The sequence below is a fragment of the Neopsephotus bourkii genome, unplaced genomic scaffold (assembly GCF_033783945.1).
Source record: "Neopsephotus bourkii isolate Nb327-2 ecotype Australia unplaced genomic scaffold, CSIRO-AGI_Nbou_v1 NB_1706, whole genome shotgun sequence".
NCBI classification, from domain to species: domain Eukaryota; kingdom Metazoa; phylum Chordata; class Aves; order Psittaciformes; family Psittacidae; genus Neopsephotus; species Neopsephotus bourkii.
In genome coordinates, this window is record NW_026902180.1 from 315,401 (window position 1) to 334,379 (window position 18,979).

Sequence of the window (18,979 nt, forward strand, 5' to 3'; positions counted from 1 at the left end):
ATCATGCAAGTGGAGAACGCCAGTTACTGCAACACACTAGATCTTCAAACTTTGATTTGTTTGGATCCCACTGTTCTCCATTTCCTGGATGTGCAGTGCAAACTTAATTCAAGTAAACATGAGGACAAATCCATAAAATCACAGACCTCATTCAAAACCTGTTGCAATGGAACAGAGACTGGAAATAAGCTACTCCATTCATCAAGCAGTTAGAACACTTTCTTTGTGAATGTCTCAAAATGTCACGTTAGCACTAGAAGAGCTCATAATCAAGCAAAAGCTGAGAAAAGAATTGTCATGCCAGACACAAGGTTTTATTATAGTCTGAAATCCACTCACATCTCCTGTCCTCATCGAAGTGCTCTACTGTTAGTACTATTCAGATATTGAAAATTGGTGCAATTTTTTTTTCAGGTAGGCTATGAAATCAAGTTATATATAATGTTACACCAGCATTTAACAACCTTCAGACATGACAACAATGAAACCAAAGATGCAAAATGGCTTTAAACGTCTTTTCTGATGTTTAATCTATGTAAATCAAATTTAGCCTACAGGTTACAAGGTTATAGAAATCTCTTCTGAAGTGAAGCCAGATAATAAAGATTTTCTAATTATAAAAATAAAAGCATGATCAAAAAAGTTAGATTCAGTTTGCATGCTATACATTTGAGTAGCTACCTATTCAGGACTAAGTTATTATCATTTTGATTATTGCCAAAGCCATAATTAATTCAATATAGTTTCTGACATTTCCCTGTACTAAAGGGCTAAGGCTGTTCTTAAGAAGAGCCTACACTCTGTAGGGCAAGTAAAATTCGATTTCTAATAATTCAGTCTTTGAAGAACATAGATCTCTGCTGCCTTTTGGGTAAGGGTCTTTGCTGCAGAGATAACAGCCTTTTAGAAGGACACTTAACACTTCACAACGCAGGAGAAGCCCAAGCTGATTTATGATTACAACCCAAAAATCACAAGGCATTTGGTAGGACCTCAGGACTGAACTTCCTTTCAATATTAGAAATTACTGAACAATTTAACACTGTTCCAAGTGCATTGACGAGTTTTTGCTCTGAATTTCTCTGCATTACTAATGAAAAAATTTTCTAACTTGAGACATCTGAGACCATACTCTTATGTAATTCTTCAATGTGGAAGTGCTGTCCCGATTCTGTACCATTCCCACATATACAGTTAATTATTTCCATATCCACACTGAACAGACCAAAAGAGCAGAAAGAAAACTTCTCCTGAAAAAAAAAATTTCCTATTGTGCCCTTAGTGTAAAATATCAAAGAGGGTTAATGATGGACTAAATCTCCTTCAGGAGTTCAGCTACTGCCCAAACGGACTTCAGTGCTCATATTTTCACTTAGTGCCAATTAAAAAGAAATAAATAAAAACCCAACCCACTGATGGCACATCATTTCAGTATCAGATACTTATTCACTGCTGCAGAAAGGCTGCTGAACTCTAAATTGCTTTAGAATTTTAAATAATGAAGGTTTTCAATACCTGCCAACATGTGTTACCTCTGAACTCAGGTTCATACATTTAAAATGTATTATTTTAATAACAAGTCAAACATTAAAGAGTGGACACTAAGCTGCATTCTGAAGAGAACTGAAAAAAAATGCTCTTACACAGTTCACACTTCAAGATACTCTTTTCAGACTATGTAACATTTTATTATTATTAATGAATTTAAGATGTGATTAATAAATTAGATCATTCAGCAATACTGCTAAGCATTCAGTAAATATTGTGCATTTCAAAAGTATGGTGAAAGGGCAATAAAGATCTGAAAAGCAAATCTGTGCTTGAAATATAGTATTTAGCAATCAACATCAACACATGCCAGCTCACTGCAAGGCTGATCCTAATCAATCACAAACAGCAATGGAACAGAATGCCAGCTCTAGAGAAACAAACTGAAGATTTCTCTCTCTACAATTCTAGGATAGATAAAAAGTCTTCAATACTTTGAAGAACACCACTGCTATCCCATATGATCCCTTGTCTGTTTGCTACTACATGCAATGTGAAGCAAAGTGCCTTGTTAAAAAAAAAAAAAGAAAAAAAAGGGTAATGTCAAGTAAAAAACTATCAAGTGAAATAAAACATCTTCACTCAAATAGGAGCAGATTACTTGGGTATCATAGACCAAGTAAACTGCAACTCAGCCTTCAAAAGGGAATTCTAAGGAATATCTACGGGGAAGATATAAGAATAGAAATTACAAGAAAGATGTACAGAGAGGATTCACTATTTCATTATAAAACAACTAAAAAATATAAAATACACAGTTAAAAAAAATAAAATCACATAATGCTTAATTGCAGGTAGGGAACTGCAACCAAGCACTGCAGATGACAAAAATATACACGGGATAAAGAATCACAGAATCCTCAGAAAGCTGTGGAAGGCTCAAACTAAAAAATGCAAGTGTGACCTCTACCTCATGAGTGCCCGGGTTACAGATTGCTGGAAGGCAGAAAACTTCTTTTACTTTGGCTCTGTTCTTATACATTTCCTAAACAACTGTTACTGGCAATTAAGCACTTAGGATACATACTAGGACTATACAGGCCTTCATTTAATCAAAAAAAGTTTATTTATACATTCAATTTTTTTTTTTTAATTTAAAAAAAGTATACTTGACTACACTGACACTATGATAGAACTGCTAACAGTTTCCGCACTCTGCATCAGACAATGTATATAGTTGAACCTTTTATTCTATGAGTAAGGCTAGAAGCATATATTAAACATGACATTTTCCCAGTGAATAACTGAGAAGGGTTAACAAAGCTTCCACCTTTCTGGCAGGAAGACAGGGTACAAAGAAAGCAAGCACAGCTGAAAGAAACGCTGGCATGAGAAGGAGGAGGAAAGGCCAGAAATGAGTAGAGACAAATAGGATTAAAGTTTTAAAACCCTACAACAACAAAAGAGTCAACAAAAAAATAAAAAAAAAACCAAAACCCACACATCACCCCACACACAGACAAAAAAAACCCAACAAAAACAAACAAAAATACCCCACCTAACCAACCAACCAAAAAAAAACCAACCCAACAGTCAAAGCTCACATGTCTATATGAAAATGAACTCAGAATAACACTTGAACTATATATTTTGTGCTAGAAGTTTTCCTTAAGCTAGACTGTCACCTTTGGAAGGGTCATTTTTCAAGCGCCACTTTTTTTTATCAGCAGTAAGTTTCTCATGCAGCGGTTAACAGGAGCAAATGTCAGTGTATGGAATGTGTAAGTGGATCTCAAAAATGTATTCGGAGTCAGTTAAAACTCACTTGTATAGCAGCCTGGACTATTAAACAAGATTTAAACATAGAAAGGACTAGTTGCATTTTAAATGTAATACATGCATCTTCAAGATCACTATGGCTACATCAGTATTCACCTCTCTCTCACACCCTCACAAAATGCAAAGCGTAGGTTTGACTCCAGTCACTCAAACTTTGCAAGTAGTTGTTTTTATAATACTTTGACAGTGTGCTGTTTTAACCAAAGCCCATCAAACACATCATAGAATAGTTAGGGTTGGAAAAGACCTTAAGATCATCTAGTTCCAACCCCCTGCCAAGGGCAGGGACACCTCACACTAAACCATGTCACCCAATATTCTTTCATATAGAAATGAAGGCTATACACAAAAGCTGTATTCCAGCAAATACTATTTTAATACCTTCATATTAATCAGCATGACCAAATGAACAAGAATTTAAAGAAAGTGTTATAAGACACTGCACAGTACTGCCAAGTACTTGTACAGTGAAACTACACTAACCAACGAGACTATAAAAACATCTTGCACAAACAGGTGTCCACTTGGTATGTGTGCAGCACTGAAAGACTTTAGAATCATGAACACCCCTTCTAGAGCAGCAAAGGTAAATCAGTTCCGAGTCTGACACCGCACCCCTTCAGCTGTCTCACTGCTTTCATGAGAAGCTTCATAGGAGATTACAACTGAGTATTTCGGGATGTGTAAGTCTGCCCCCTGGCGCTAGTGACCTGCGCTTGCCTTGCACACAAAGGGGAGGAGCTGATAACGAACAATGACATACCTGAGTCTTTAAAAGCCTACAGAAACAATATCCAATTTTTTCTTACCCTCTAATGGCAACTCTAGAGTAATCTCAGTAACATTCTACAATCAGGAATATTAAGTCCTACCCAGCATTATACTGACACCATGCTCCAGTACAGCTCAAAAAGTCAGAAGGAATTGGGTGAATTTCATAAAGGTCCAAAACCCCTGCGCAGACTACCAAGTCACAATTCCAGGTGAAGATGAGAAGAGCAGTATTATCCCATAAACCAGCATGGTGACCCACAGAAAGCACAGGAGTGACAAGACTGAGTACACTGAGGAACTTCATCGTTTTACTGGTGACTAGAAGTCCTTAGGGATACTACAATGATTATTTCAGTGGAGGTTAGGTTCAGGTTTGCTCTGAATCCATTTACCACACTATAAACTCTGACTTAAGTCATGAAGTCTGGCACATTACTTTGAAATAACAACAGTACATTGATCAAGTACTAGCTAAACAGACACCCTTTCACTTGCTTGTCTCCAAAAGACAGAAAATGCATTTCATCATAGAGAAAATCCATTTCATCATAGAGAACACCAACCTGTCTCTTATCTGCTTAAAAACACATGTAAAAATATGCAGGTTTTACAGCAATTATACGCCAGTGGATAAAACTGGTACTGGAACTTTAAGTAGGACTGGGAGCAGGAAAAAGGGGAAACTATACTGCCAAGCAGAAAATTTTTAGGAATAGGGAGCTGTCAAGACTTATGTAATGTAAAGCAAAGATTTTAATTTTTTTAAATGAGAAAATAAGAAACTGATCCCTCCCAGGAAAGCTATTTGATAAACAGTTGGAGTTTTTTTAAGCCATTTCCCATTAAAATCCTTATTACAGAATTTGAGGAAGACAAGATATACAAATGTCTATTAGATGAAACAATAAGCTACTTCAGTAAGTACTGCAAGCAAATGTTTCTGGAAAATGATGAAAAAATATTTTAGTAACTTTTGATTTACATTAAATGGCTTCAGCAATAGAAAGACGTTACCTCTTAAAAAAAAAAAAAAAAAAAAAGCAACACCTCCCCAGGAAAATAATTCAGACTTTTTTGGAAGCCCAACAGATCTCTTGAAGAGACCTTATGCAGGAATCAAAACCTAGAAACCATAGGGCTCTATGAAAGATCATTCTTATTCTGAGCCAGGGATGCAAAGCATAACCACAGTTTTCTGCTGCAAGAATTAGGATATCACTTAAAGTTAATTAGGATCTCCATATCCTTACATTCTATACTAATACTTAGTAAAGGAACAACAGGATTACTAATTATAAGATAGCTTTTTTCTTGTTTCTTTTGATTTGAATGGTTTTCACAACCTTGACATTTTTTAAGCAAGCTATTTTTCAAGCTTGCTTGCCTAGACTTTTAAGTTAGTGTCTGCCTTTACCCAGACTGCAGGATGAACCTTACTCCTAAAGCCTCTATCTGACTTTCACACCAATCCAAGTCTCCAGGACACCATTCAAAAATTACAAAGGTGATGCATCATTACCTATACTAGAAATAAGCCTGAAACCACAGATGCACAAGCAAAACCAAAGGTACTTGCTAATGACAAAGAATGGAAAAACAATGTATAAGGAAGGACAGACTGCAAAACTCACCAAAGGCACTGAAAAGCTGGTAAAGGTCACTAGTCTTCCACTCTTTGGGAAAAGTAACATGAAGAACATGATCTCGTTTTGGCTGCACTGCGAAACAAAAAAGCATTTGTTAAAGCAGGAGTCACTACTGGTACCTACAGAATATCTTAGAAAAGTTATCCACTATGTAGCTTTTTTTTTGCTACTCTTTATTTTTTTAAAGAAAACAGGCCAAGCTCTATGAAACTACATCAGACACCAACAAAAAATGTGCCTGCAATTATTCATGAAATAGGCATAGTAGCTCACATGTATTACAAACTGAAACAGCATTACAGTTATACTACCAAGTTCAAGGACAGAATCAAAAAAACCCCCAAACCCAACAGCCTCTTTATGATCCAGCTCTAGCTTTGGAGAACTTTCAGCAATAATTCAATGTTGCCATTTTTCTGTCATTAAAAGACTTACTCTGAAACAATGTTCAATTCAGTTTTCATACAATATGAGGTACAAGCTAGAACAGACATACTGACAGCGAGTTTTTATTAACAATTCCACAAAGAAAAAAAATAGCATATAAAAACCAACATCTAAAGAAGATGTGAAAAAGAAGTCTTCAGTGTACCCTGAAAGTTACTCAGAGCTTTATGAATTTGAGAGAGAATCCAACTGCTGGACAAGGTAAGAGCACAGCAGACACTATCACTACACATCTGCCTTACTTTTACACACCTCCCCCTACACATGGTTTTGGTCATTATATCATCAGGGGCAGGCTACTCAACAAGACAGACCTTCGGCCTCATCCAGTGAGGACTGTTTGTACATAAGAAATCACTACAGTGTACATGTGGATGAAGTTCCTTTCGCTAGGCACCTGATCTTTTGGATCTGTGAATTCCTACCCTATCTGAAAAAGAAACAAGAGGAATAGTATAGTTCAAGGTGCAAAGATATTGAAATATTTTCAATTTTCATATGAAGCTATTTACATATCACTAATTGAGCCTCTCCACAGGTATCTCCAGATTTAGTTTTTATGCATGACACAATGACAGATCTTCCCTAGCTATTTTGCATTTTTGTATTAGACAGAAGCTGAACCACTAAAGAGGAGTGCTCCACTTTAGAATTTACTTCTCCAGTTTAGTAAAGGTAACTCAAGGGTTAACTACATCTAGCTTTTTATGTTCAGATTGTAACTTGACCACATGGAAACACTCAGATGAAGAGCTTCTCTCTTCTTTGGGTATAGATATATAGGAACTGACTTTCATCTTAGAGAATTAGCCTCCTGAATTCTTTTGTGATACAAACTTTTCTGGTTTCTGCTACCCTTAGCTTATCCTCAGCACCAAAATAAGAGAGTTTTTCAATGTGGATTGCATTCATGGCGCACTTGTCCAAAATCAGACCATCAGCCACTTGCTACATCTGACTTTCATGTGTATTTGACTCCATTATACAAGGACAAATCTGCTGTCTTTTTGCTGCATTTGGTCAAGATGCAACTATGCACTGTTTCCTGATGAAACCCTTGTGCACTGTTAATTTCATAAATAGAGGGACGCATAAGCAGTTACTACAATTTAGTTATGACTAGTAATTACAGTAAGTGATAGTGTCCTCAGCCTGTATGTGCTTTATAGTAGAAAGCATGTATGTTTCTAGACATAACTATTCCACAAATAAGACTTCATTTTTGCATGAACTTGAGAACTGTAGCTTTCAACAGCTGCAGTGCTTCCTGAACAGACAGAACAGCTTCTTATGTGCTTAGGTTTTAAGGCTTTCCACCCCTGCCCAAAGGTTCAACAGACATTTTATTCCCAAATAATTTTTTAACATCTTACATACCCTCAACAGAACACAACAGTGACATCATGCCTTCTAAAACTCAAGTTTCTAACCAAAACATGTCATGAAAATAGGACAGAGATTTCAAAATGCATCTATCTTCTAACAAAGATTGCACCATGAACTCAATTAAAATATTAAAATAAATCTTCACAGAAGTGCCATTCTGCATGTACCAACAATAAAAATACTAGTTGTAACTCAGCATCTCATAACTGAAATACTGAGTGATTAATGAAGTCAGGGAAAAATAAGCTTCCTAAGTTTTGTTTAGAGTAAGTAGTCTTGCTCCACATAAGAACCTGGTTTTTCAGCTGCAAAAGAAGCCCAGAACGTGACTCTGTGGTAAGTTGTAACATGGTGTCTGATCAGTTGGCCAGCAGAACACATGAGCTTATAAAAGGGTGAATTTTTCACACAGGAAATACAGGAAAATGCAGGAATTCAGTATTTTCCAGATTAAGCAGCCTCTTACAGCTACCAGCCTCCAGCCACTTGTGACTTGCTTTTAAGCACCTCAATCTGTTTGCTCAAAACAAGCTGGGCTAGCATGAGTTTATCATAAACTTCCTGGTAACAACTTAAAGGGTTGCATGAACATCTGAGCATCAGAGTGGATGGAGACCCAAGTAGCTGAAGCAAGCAATCCCTTCATAAGTACAGGTCAAGTCCTGTTCTTTAAAGTTGCTACTTCGAAACCAAAAAGGACAGAACATTTTTCTAAGCATGAGATTTCTTTTTTTGGCTCTGCACAGGACAAACACCAAAACCCCACAAGTTATCTTAACAAGCCAGTGAACAATTCATTAATGTATCGCTTATTGAACAGTTAGCAATTCAAAGTATTTCCAATGTAGTAGTAACGAACTGTAACAAGACCAGTTTCAGATGTTGTAACAGCCTTTTTTCCATTGATTAGGGAGAAGAAACTACTCCAAACCCTTCAGTATCAGTTTATTCTTACTATCTTCATACAACTTTGAATCCTCTGTTAAACATTTATACCTTCTACCTACTCACATGAGAAATAGTTGATTCATATCCAGCTTCGCAGTCATTTTCTGCAGCAACTTTGGTTTTTTTTAAATAGTTTTTCATACACAGTAACAAAATACTATAATAAAAGTCACTTTCACATATTCAGTACTATAGCAGCATTTAAATCTCAGAACAGCAATAAAAATTTCTAAAGCAGCCAGCCAAACATGCCACCCTAGATGCACTTCCCGTTTTGAAGCTTAGAAAGCCTCTGTGCCTCAGATCCTGCTGTAACATCAGATTCGGTCTGTTCTGAAGGAGTGGCTTTCAGATGAAAGAGACAGACTTTCAGAGGCAGAGCCTTTTTTGGCAACTCTTCTTGGCAAAGTATCAAAGCAATCCTGTAAATTGGCTAGCAAGTGGAAGTAACATCTTTACAGCTTAGTAGCTTTGGCATTCTCTCAATGACCCAAAGTATTTATCCATTCTTGCACTCAGTATCAAACAGTTGGGGAAAGAAGGATACAACATAATTAGATAACCATCCCAACAGATCTGCAGAGCCAGAGCTCAATGATCTGATCACCTAACCACGTTTAAAAACTAAATATATGCCCTTAGAACACACTTTTTCCTCTCCAGTAGTTAATCTCATCTTTCTAGAACTGCTTGGTTCCTATTAAACTAGCATCTAATAAAGGGTCATCCTCCAGACTTTTCTGGATGGATGGAGTTGAAAATCTCTTCACATTAATATTGCTTCCAGATGGGTATCACTTAAAGACACTTGTGTATCTGATTTCACAGTGCAAAATCAAGCTTTCATCTAGTCAGGGACTAGACTGACCTCCAGAGCTTTACATTTTCCTATGTTAAGACATTACTGGTAACAGTCATCTGAAGTTCTTCCCCTCACAGTGTAACATCCCATAACAGTAAGGGCCTTTATATTAGTAAAATATGTTTTCATTTTAGTGTCTTAGCAACTTATTACAGCCCCAGGTCTGTAACCTGAAATAACTTGAAACGTAAAAATATTTCCAGTAGTAAATAAGCTACTTACAGTCTGGTCCTTCCAAATTGAGATACGGTATGTCCATTACTCTCATAAGAAATAGCCTGAAGCAAAATGGAAAGCACCATTAGCAAATTTCTGCCTAAAGACCTTTTATTAAGATGTCTTTTTTATAGTTTTTTAGAATTTGCTTCTGAAGAAGCAGAATTACTCGTCCCAACCGTATCTTGAGCTGTATTAAAACACACAGATGCTCCAATTAAGTCCAATACATTATCTAACAATCCAGATTCAAAAAGTTACTTGGCATCATGCTAGTAATTTTACTTATTCAACAAAACAACAACAAAGAACCCCCAACTGTTACTACTGAAAACAATTAAAGTAACTGGGGAAATGAACATTTAGAAAGCAGCAGCTCTGCACAGTAAAAGCCAGTTACAGGGTGTGGAATGTGCAAAAGCTGTCATTCTAAACACATGTACACTTTCCCATTTTCTGAGCACTGCATCATGCTTTAGGCAGAATGGATCCTGAAACCCTAAAGCTGCAAAAGTCATCACAACAACTCAGTGAGATAACGAGGATGAGTCTTTTGCCCTTTAATATGTAACTGAGTTTATCAACACATTGAAGAAATGCTTTCAATAAGAGTTCATATTCAGCTCTGAAAACTATTTCCCTCCAAAACAAGATGACAGGATTTTAGTCTACTTATGGGTATAGATGCCACACTGCTGCTACAAAACATTTGCTCTGCACAGTGTTCAAGGGAGGGCTAAAATAACTTCTCTACAAAAAGTTCAAAAAGCTTCTAAAATGCTTATTACAGTTACAATATTAAACTACATAATATGTGATATAAACAGCTGATGGATGAAAACATTTAAAGTGTACAGACTGATCTGCAATTCCCTAAAGAGTCTTTATGACATACCACACTCACTATTAGTTTTTAAGAGTCTGAGTAATATGTTCTTGCGGCTGCTTGTACCACTGGAAAGTCTACTGGAATGCAGTTGATCTTTAATTATTCAGGAGAAGAAAATGTAACAAACACTGGGGAGCAAATGGACTACATGACAGGTTCACATTTAAGCCAGAGGGTTTTCAGAGAACTAGCACTAGTTATGATACACCACCCCGTCTAGCTTCTCTTCCTGAGTCTCAGGGAGGATATGGTATACTGTGTCCAGCTGAACACTGCAGAACCTAAAAGGAATTTTATCAAAAATTAGAAACATCAGCATCAATTACTTTTAGAAACTTCAACAATTCCAGCATAAGACCGAGTTATGAAGATATTCTATAAAAGAGCCAGTTTCTTCTTACGTTTAATTTTAGGTGTCATACTCCTATAGCCTTAGTTTCATTATAGCTATCTGTTTAACAGGGCAGGAGTGACATTTTGAGAACAAAACTAGCTTCAGAACACAGCTTCCACCAGGAAACAGAGAAAAAAAATATCCTCACTTCAACATCTGCTAGGTATCTGCGGTAATCCTGACAGCACATGCAATGCTATTGCTCAAAAACGAAACAAACAAGCTATCCACCCAGAAAACAGACAGGAGACAGAGAGATCAGGCCATAAGGGTATCTTTCATGAGATAAAAGGGAAGGAGAAGACAAAGAGGGAGTATGTGACACATATTCCAAGAACAGAAGGGATGTCACTATGTTCCATCTATGGTGGGAGACAGGCAGGCTCATACCACCATTACAGAGTGCCTAGCTGGACAGAAAAGAACTTGCAGGTCTGGGATCTATACTCCACTAGTAAGCTGAACTTCACTTCAGACTGTCCAAAGATGCTCAGTTCCATTTATTACCTACGATTTGTGCTCATTTCTTTATCTGAAATAATGTCAGTGTCACTGTTAGTAGTAGCCACAGCTGCCTTCAGACTCCAGTGCAGCGGATAAGCATAGCTTAAGCACAGCCGAACTATACAGTATTTCAGTTAGTCAGTAAAAAGCACTTTAGTCTTCATCAGTTCTCCATCATCCATGCAGGATAATAGAAGTTTAACAAACAAAACAAAAAGGCAACTTTGATTTAAGTTGAGCTATCTGAAGAATTAACTTTCAGAGAATTCTTGGAACCAGCTACTTCTTACTCAGATAATTAGTTTCCTAGGTTTTCATAAAAACTAAGGATGAAGTTTACTAAAAATACAACAAAAAATTCTGGGGAGAACACTAGTCAAGCTGCACTCTCTCAGGTTTTATCATGCTGAGGAAAGCAATATGGTGGCCAACAGCAAGAACAGACTTATGCCCCCCCCCCAAAAAATGCATATACTGGAGATTAAGACCAGGGTTTTATCCTCTGAGACAAATCCTACATTTATTTGTTCAGTCAAATAACTGTCTCTAAACAGCACATACATAAACACACTCCCTAAACAGACAGTATAAATACTGATTTTAATATAAAGTGCACTTAAAGTATGTTACATCAGTAACTGCCTCTTGCAGCACTAACTTACATCACATAGATTATGAACACTGAGCTACAGCATAATGCATAATTACAATTGTAAGACCCCTGATCTCTCTGCAGAAAATTTACACTAACAGGCTGCTCTGTATGACAACATGAACCCTAGTATATATTAAATTGGACAGATTCATGAAGTTGTATGACACTCTTTCACACTACATTAATTTACAATTATTTAACAGTTACACTGACCAAGCTAAAGAAATGTCATCTCCTACATTGCTTAGAGCTCCAGCCAGTTCACGTGGTCAGAGGACAGAGGTCTGTTTCTCAATATACAGCAATATCCCAGGAACTGAGGTATTGCAAGACAGCCACTTAGAAGACAACTTTTTCTGTGGCAAGTCAAGGAACATAAGGAAAGCAAGACTATGATCATGCCACTTCACAGCAATGCGTACGTAGTCTCAAGTAGTCAACATTCTTCACCTGCACTGAGTTAGAATGAGTTCTCACAGCAGTGTGATGAACACAGGGTTACTGTGAATTGCATAGAGAAACAACTGAAAAAAGGCATCTTTTTAAGCCCAAATCAGTTCATCAAGCCAGCTCAGCACCCAGTGCGGCCACAAGTGGCTGAAAGCACAAGGGCAGTAATTGTTTACTCCTACACTATGCCTGAGAAGTTATTGGTCAAATGGCAGAAAAGCACACTGATACTCCTTTGCAGTGGGTTTGCAAAGAAATACAGAAAAGCCAAGGGAGAAATCAACAAGTTCTCTGGCAAGACTTGCCAGAGAACCTAGCTCCCCGATGAGACACTTTCCACAAATATAGCACAAAACGAAGTTATTTCCATAGATTTTGGTTTCTGAAATCCCTTTATATGAAAATAAGACTCTAAAGTAATTTATATTTATATGGACTATTTAGCTCAGTAAAAGATGGTGTTCTCATTTCTCTACACCTCTTTCACCCCCTGCATTCAGCTATATTAAAAAAATTAAAAAAAACCCAAACACCACATTCAAACAACCCAAAGAGATTCAAAATAAAGCTATAATAAGAAGTTTGAGAGAATCTTTCAGGTGGGGATGGGGACGTAGAAGAAGGGAAAAGACGCTGCTCTAAACAAAGCAGGTCAAAAAACTCCAAATCAACTAAAAAGTGTATTACACAATATATAGCATTTAATTTACACACACAAGAGTTAAGATATTACAATATAGATTGTAAGTGTTCCTCAAGGATTACTCACAGCAGACTGTTCACATGAACATGATTTTTCAAAGATACTGTATATACAATGAAGCATAAAGATTACAGAAATGTATCTCTGGAATGCTTGCATTATTGAGTTGTTTATCATACAACTTAGTGCATTATGCCTAAAAGAGCCAAACAACCCTAAGGCAAAGTCTGTTTTTAATCAGTTCTACTCTGCAAGAGTTAAAACTGGAGATTTTACATTCATCATTAACCTATATGAACATTAACCTATATACTGGCCACCACTCTGGAATAGTAAGACAGGAAGTTCCATAACTTCGCTGAAAGTTATGAACAAAGAAAGAGATCAAAATAACTATTGAAAAAAAGCAGTACCTTCCTTTGAAGGCTAAATTTGTAAAAAACAAAGCTTGATTCTTTCAGTTTTTAATTTCCTCCATCTATTCATACTAGCGACGAGTCAACTAAAACAGAAAACATTTTCAAAACCCACTCAGTCACACCAATCATAAAAAAGTTTAATCTCTAAGCTATATTTAAATATTAACACCTAATGTTTAGAGATCTTGGCATTAAGAGTTTTGAAACAACAAAGGATCACAAAGTGGTCTGCTTTAAAGAACACTTTCAACTGATAACACTGTTTCTAAATAATTGCCTTGTAATAAACTCCTCTGTTCAGCTTCTATACTATACAGATAGTATAACTTTCATTTGTTTAGCTTACTGTTTGCATGTTGTAGTTTGTGTTTTGCTTGAAGAACATGACTACAGCACAAAGGAAAAGGTTTCCTTGTTCTGACTGCTGTCCCCAGGATCAGGTAGAACTTCTGGAGGAAGGAGGAAGATAGTTTTTTTTCTCCCCGGGAGGAAGAGAGGATGCTCAGCTAGGGAAAGCTTCTAAACCACAAACTAGAGAAAACTACGTGTAGGAGGAAGCTAGCTGGCAGCCCAGAGCATACCTGCAAAAAAGCCCCCAAAGCAACATCCTTACTAGGCACCTTAGGGTAACTATGTAAATCACACAAGCCCTGAATGCTACTTAGAGGTGCTAAACAGACCAATGCTGGAAACAGCTATCTGATCTGCAAGGCCATACTGAACAGAGCAAAAGTCTTGCTCAGTTAAATATCTAACAGCTCTAATTTTTGACATGTACTTCATTTTTCTTTCAGTGATGAAATAAATGGAGTTGTTTTATTCTGGTTTGTTATTTTGCATTTAAAAAATAGAATAAAAAAGCTCTAAAAATACAAGCCTTGGCCTGCCCCAGTGTAAGGAAAAAGTGAGACAGTCTCATCTCCAAGCTCTGACTGAGCTGAGGTGGCAGATGTTAGTTAGACTATGGCAAAGCTTCTAAGACCATGTGAAAGGAAGACATGGCAAGTCTTCCAAGTTTCCATGACTTAAAAATAATACCTAGCTTTCCTGAAACAAGAAGCTACAAGTTATGCATAGACACAGAACAAATAGCTTTTTGTTTTTTTCTGTAAACAGTAATTTTTAGATCTTGTTTAAGAGAAAAAAAAATTAAAAAAAATTAAAGCTGCTTATTTCCCTACATTTTTTTTTGTTAACTTTCCCTTTCATTACAGTTTGGCAGTGTTAACTCTGAAGCCAGAACACACACAGCAGGCTTCCTCTCAGAACTCTGAAACGACACTGTTAGAGGGAAGTCACATTTGAAGTATACAACTTAGTAACTTGAAAAGCTTAAATTTAGTGTATTATTGGGACAATTTTAGAAGCTTCTGTTTATACTTGTGCAGATACACATCTCTAGAAAGAACTGAAAGTATTCTGGTTAACGATTGAAAAAATGACCCCCTGATTGGCATCTACTAGTTGGCATGTGTGTGCACTGGTATTACTGAAAACAGGTCTGTGATAAATCCTGTCTGAAAAGGAAATTATGCTGATCAATTCTATCATCACCTTCACATTCAAATCAAGTGGTCACTGTGGGTCCACTACAATCTGAGAAATGTAGATATCATTTATAATGTCTGCTAGAATATGTGGAGTTACTGCTTTACATGTCTCAGTGTGAAGAGTAACTGCTGTCACTACAGTAATCTGGTTTCCAGACCAATGGAAGCTGAAAGTCATTGACAACGATTATTCCCTCATTTATGTAGGCCATCGGAAGCTAAAATAATTATTTTTGCCAACTCGTATATGATAGGGTTTGAAAGGATGATATTTCTCTTGACCTTAAACAAACAGACAGACTAAAGCACCAGCAGCTTTTTAAATTAAACTCCTTTTTCTTCAGGTGGCAGGTTACACTATCTTAGAAGCTTTGTAAACTAAAATCTACAGATTAAATACATAAAGAATCAAATCTGTCCATAAAGACTTCTATATTTCTCAAGTCTAATTCAACTTGTTCAAGTAATTTTCATGAAGATCCAATTCAAAAGCAAAATACTGATAACAGCGTCATCCCACAAACTACTAATCCCATATGTTTATTATGCCTTCTTAAATAACCTGATTTTAACACAATAGCTTTGTGTTATTCGGACTGATATTACAGTAGGGGTATTTTAGTTTTTCCAGGCTTCAGTTTTAACTATCACACGTTCCTGACAGTGTCCTACAACATAAAGAACACCTGTCCTGTTTTTCTTCTATTTCACTATTCCCAAAGGTTACTCCAGAAATAATTTTCTTAATTACAAGAAAATTAAGTTGCAATATTCTCAACACTTGCATGGACAAGGACATTAAAGCAGTTCAGGTACTCTTCTAAGCATCCTTTCACAGGTTAGCAGAACGTAAGCCACTCTCTGCAAAAGAAAACGTATCTACTTTATAAACTCGGGCCTCCCTGTAGCATTACTAGTGTGAACCAGACAGAAAAAACTGAAGGGTAAAGAAAAATGCACTTAGCCATTGATTTTGAGGCTAGATATACATATACAGCTAGTATTAATTTTCCATGTTTTAGCAGGTCTTTTAAAACAACTACTTACTTGTTAAAAAAGGGTTCAATGAGTTTTGATCTAGCAGACACATGGGTTTTCGGAGGACTGAGAAATGAACCTGATGAATGAAGAAAAATTCAGTATGTAATAAGCAGCTACAGACAGCACTCAGGAGAAGGTTTGAAAAAGGTCACACATGTACCTAGGAAATCAGCCATAGAGATGAAGCACAGCCCAGTAATGTAAGCATCATATCCTGCTTCATGAAGTTGTTCAGAAGCTGTATCATAACTTGGAAACCCTTCAGCACTTTCTGAGGAGAAAGAATAATTTGTAAACATGTTATCACAGAAGTCAGAGGCAACCCTGTTTGCTTGGCCCATGCAATTATTTTGTCAGACCAAAACAAAATTTGGGTAAGTTCATATGATTTTCAGAATTTCTGAAAATTCAGAAGTTCTGGGGGAAAAAAAAAGCCAAACCCACAGTTTTGTTTCGTATTTTTAAATAAGAATAGGCTCCTATGATAGAAGTCCTATCCTATTAAAAAGCTTCCTATTATAAAGCTATTAATCCCCACACCTATTTAGCCAAAATGGGAGTATTAATTCTAACAGCAGGATTCCCCACATGGCATGTTTTTTTTCTGACTGTCTTGCATTTAAAAGAACAGACACTCAGCCTAATTAAAGCCTCTATTATTAACCTGTTTGCTAACCATCCAACTGACCTATCGTCAGATTCTTCAAGGTATTTAAATAATGAAGATGGAATTAAGTCATTAAAGGATGTATTTATTAACAGTCATGTTTGATGTTTGTGTGAAGACCTTGAAAAGCATCACTTGAAACACCTCAAAGTAGAAACCTTCACAGGCACTTCTCTGTCTGAAGGTCTCAGTAATGGAGAAATATGTGAACATGACTCTCTCTTCAGTATCATTTAAATTTTTCCCACTCCCAATAAAGTAATTTCACCTCTGTAGCTAGTTTCTCAGCCTCTAAAAAGATGTCTTCCTGTAGAAGTTTTACTGGTAACAGAACTGGAAGAACAAAATTAACTGTTTGAAAAGCCATAATTATGACCCTTACATTAAGGTACAGGCTGAAAAATGAACTCTACAATTCCATTTAATTTATGGCATTCAACCTAGCAAAAAGAAGTTAAAATGATGAAGAAACACACCCAGGATTTAAAAGTGATACAGAAATATTAGCATAATTTGTCCAACAGAAATATGTAAGCATAGATAATACTCACATTTTGTAAAAAGAAACCCAAATCTCATTTTTATATATAAAACTAGAGCAGCAAAATATCAGGCCTTTTTTCAGATGAGCCCTTGTAATATTTATTTAAAAAATAAATTCTCGGATTCACACAAGGTTAAGCTATAATGGTTGAGCTGAAAAAGACATTTCTCAGTGCTCTACTTTTTTAACGGATGCACACCAAAAGAAAAGAGAAATGAACTGTTACCAAAAGTACTCTATATTTTTAAATATGCTTTGCTTTGGTTATCCTGAACCCCATTGTTCATCTCTGACCTAATATTTACACTTTAACTGTTATGGTCATATTTTGGACAAGAAAAAGGGTAAACTTATTATTATATTACATCAGCAAATAATAGTACCTGACAGCTGCCAAATATGTTACATTCTGAAGAGATGCTATGGAGGATATGCCAGTAAGGTCTGCATGCAGTTACTGTCCATGCCATATTTATGGTACTACTCAGGTCTAGGCGCCAACAGCTCCTGCTCATTGTCCAAGAACATTGTAGATTATCTGTCTTAGCAATAAAACTCTCCTGTTACTGCAGCTTAAGTGTATCTGTTCTGCACATTCAGAGATATAAAAAAAAAGTAGCACTCATCTTGGTTTTGATTAAGCATTGAGACTTTCCCTTCTAACGTACCTACTGTTCAGTATTGCCCTCCCTTTTCTAAATCAGCAGCTTAAGAAAAATTCCAGAACTTTAAGATAAGCTTGCCCTTTGAATAAATATCCTTTCCTTCAGCTTGAAGCAAAGAAAGCTCTAAAGGAACTTTAATCATGGCTCGTCACAACTGCCTAAGTTTTCTTGGTTTTGTTGTCCAAGTGCCCATTAGAATGCAGTAGCTTTGATCTGAAGGACAACAATAATCAAATAAAACAGTTTTAAAACAATTCCAAATTACTCAAAAAAGAAAAAAAAAATCAACCTAAAAACCAAAATGCCATCATTAGAAGATGATGAAACTGCTGTTCACTGCATACATCCATTCTTCTATGATCTGAAACAAAGTAGAAGGTTCCTACTGACTTCAACTCATAGGCCTAAATATAACTGCAGTATACGTACATTGCCAACATTTAAAGTTCCTTTCATCAAAACACTAAGTATTAATATGGGAATTTACATTTCAGACCAAGAACAAAAATAATTAAGACATTTTCCTCTGAAAGAGGAAAACATTTCAGGAATAAGACCATTTTGACATATCCTTACCAACTTTAGGAGAGCTAAATGGAACCTCTTTTAAACGCTTTTCCAGTTCTGCAAGGGATGTGTTATTAATGATCTCCTGCAAGAAAAGACACTACTGTCAATGCCAAACACATTTTCCCTAGATACTGAAATTGGATAAGATTAGTATTTATTGCTGCCACCTTGTGTTCTCTAAGGACGTATACATAGCATCCTTTTAAACTAATACACCAGAGTAGTCTGCGAAGACAAGAAGTTAACTTGTCTCACCTACAACACAGGAAGTCACAAGCATTTATTAATACTTCTCACAATTTTTTATGGTGAATTATGCCAG

General features: G+C 36.4%; 1 protein-coding gene across 2 annotated transcripts in view; it reads right to left on the reverse strand.

Annotated features, from left to right (window-relative positions):
• PARN (poly(A)-specific ribonuclease) overlaps window positions 1-18,979 on the reverse strand; it is a 60,460-nt gene that overhangs the window by 26,680 nt on the left and 14,801 nt on the right. For both annotated transcript variants that reach the window (XM_061376104.1, XM_061376105.1), the window contains exons 16-20: window positions 18,664-18,739; window positions 16,372-16,482; window positions 16,218-16,287; window positions 9,613-9,668; window positions 5,733-5,819 (exon numbers count right to left, since the gene is read on the reverse strand). In XM_061376104.1, coding sequence (XP_061232088.1) covers window positions 5,733-5,819; window positions 9,613-9,668; window positions 16,218-16,287; window positions 16,372-16,482; window positions 18,664-18,739 — 400 coding nt within the window. The remainder of the gene's footprint in view (window positions 1-5,732; window positions 5,820-9,612; window positions 9,669-16,217; window positions 16,288-16,371; window positions 16,483-18,663; window positions 18,740-18,979) is intronic.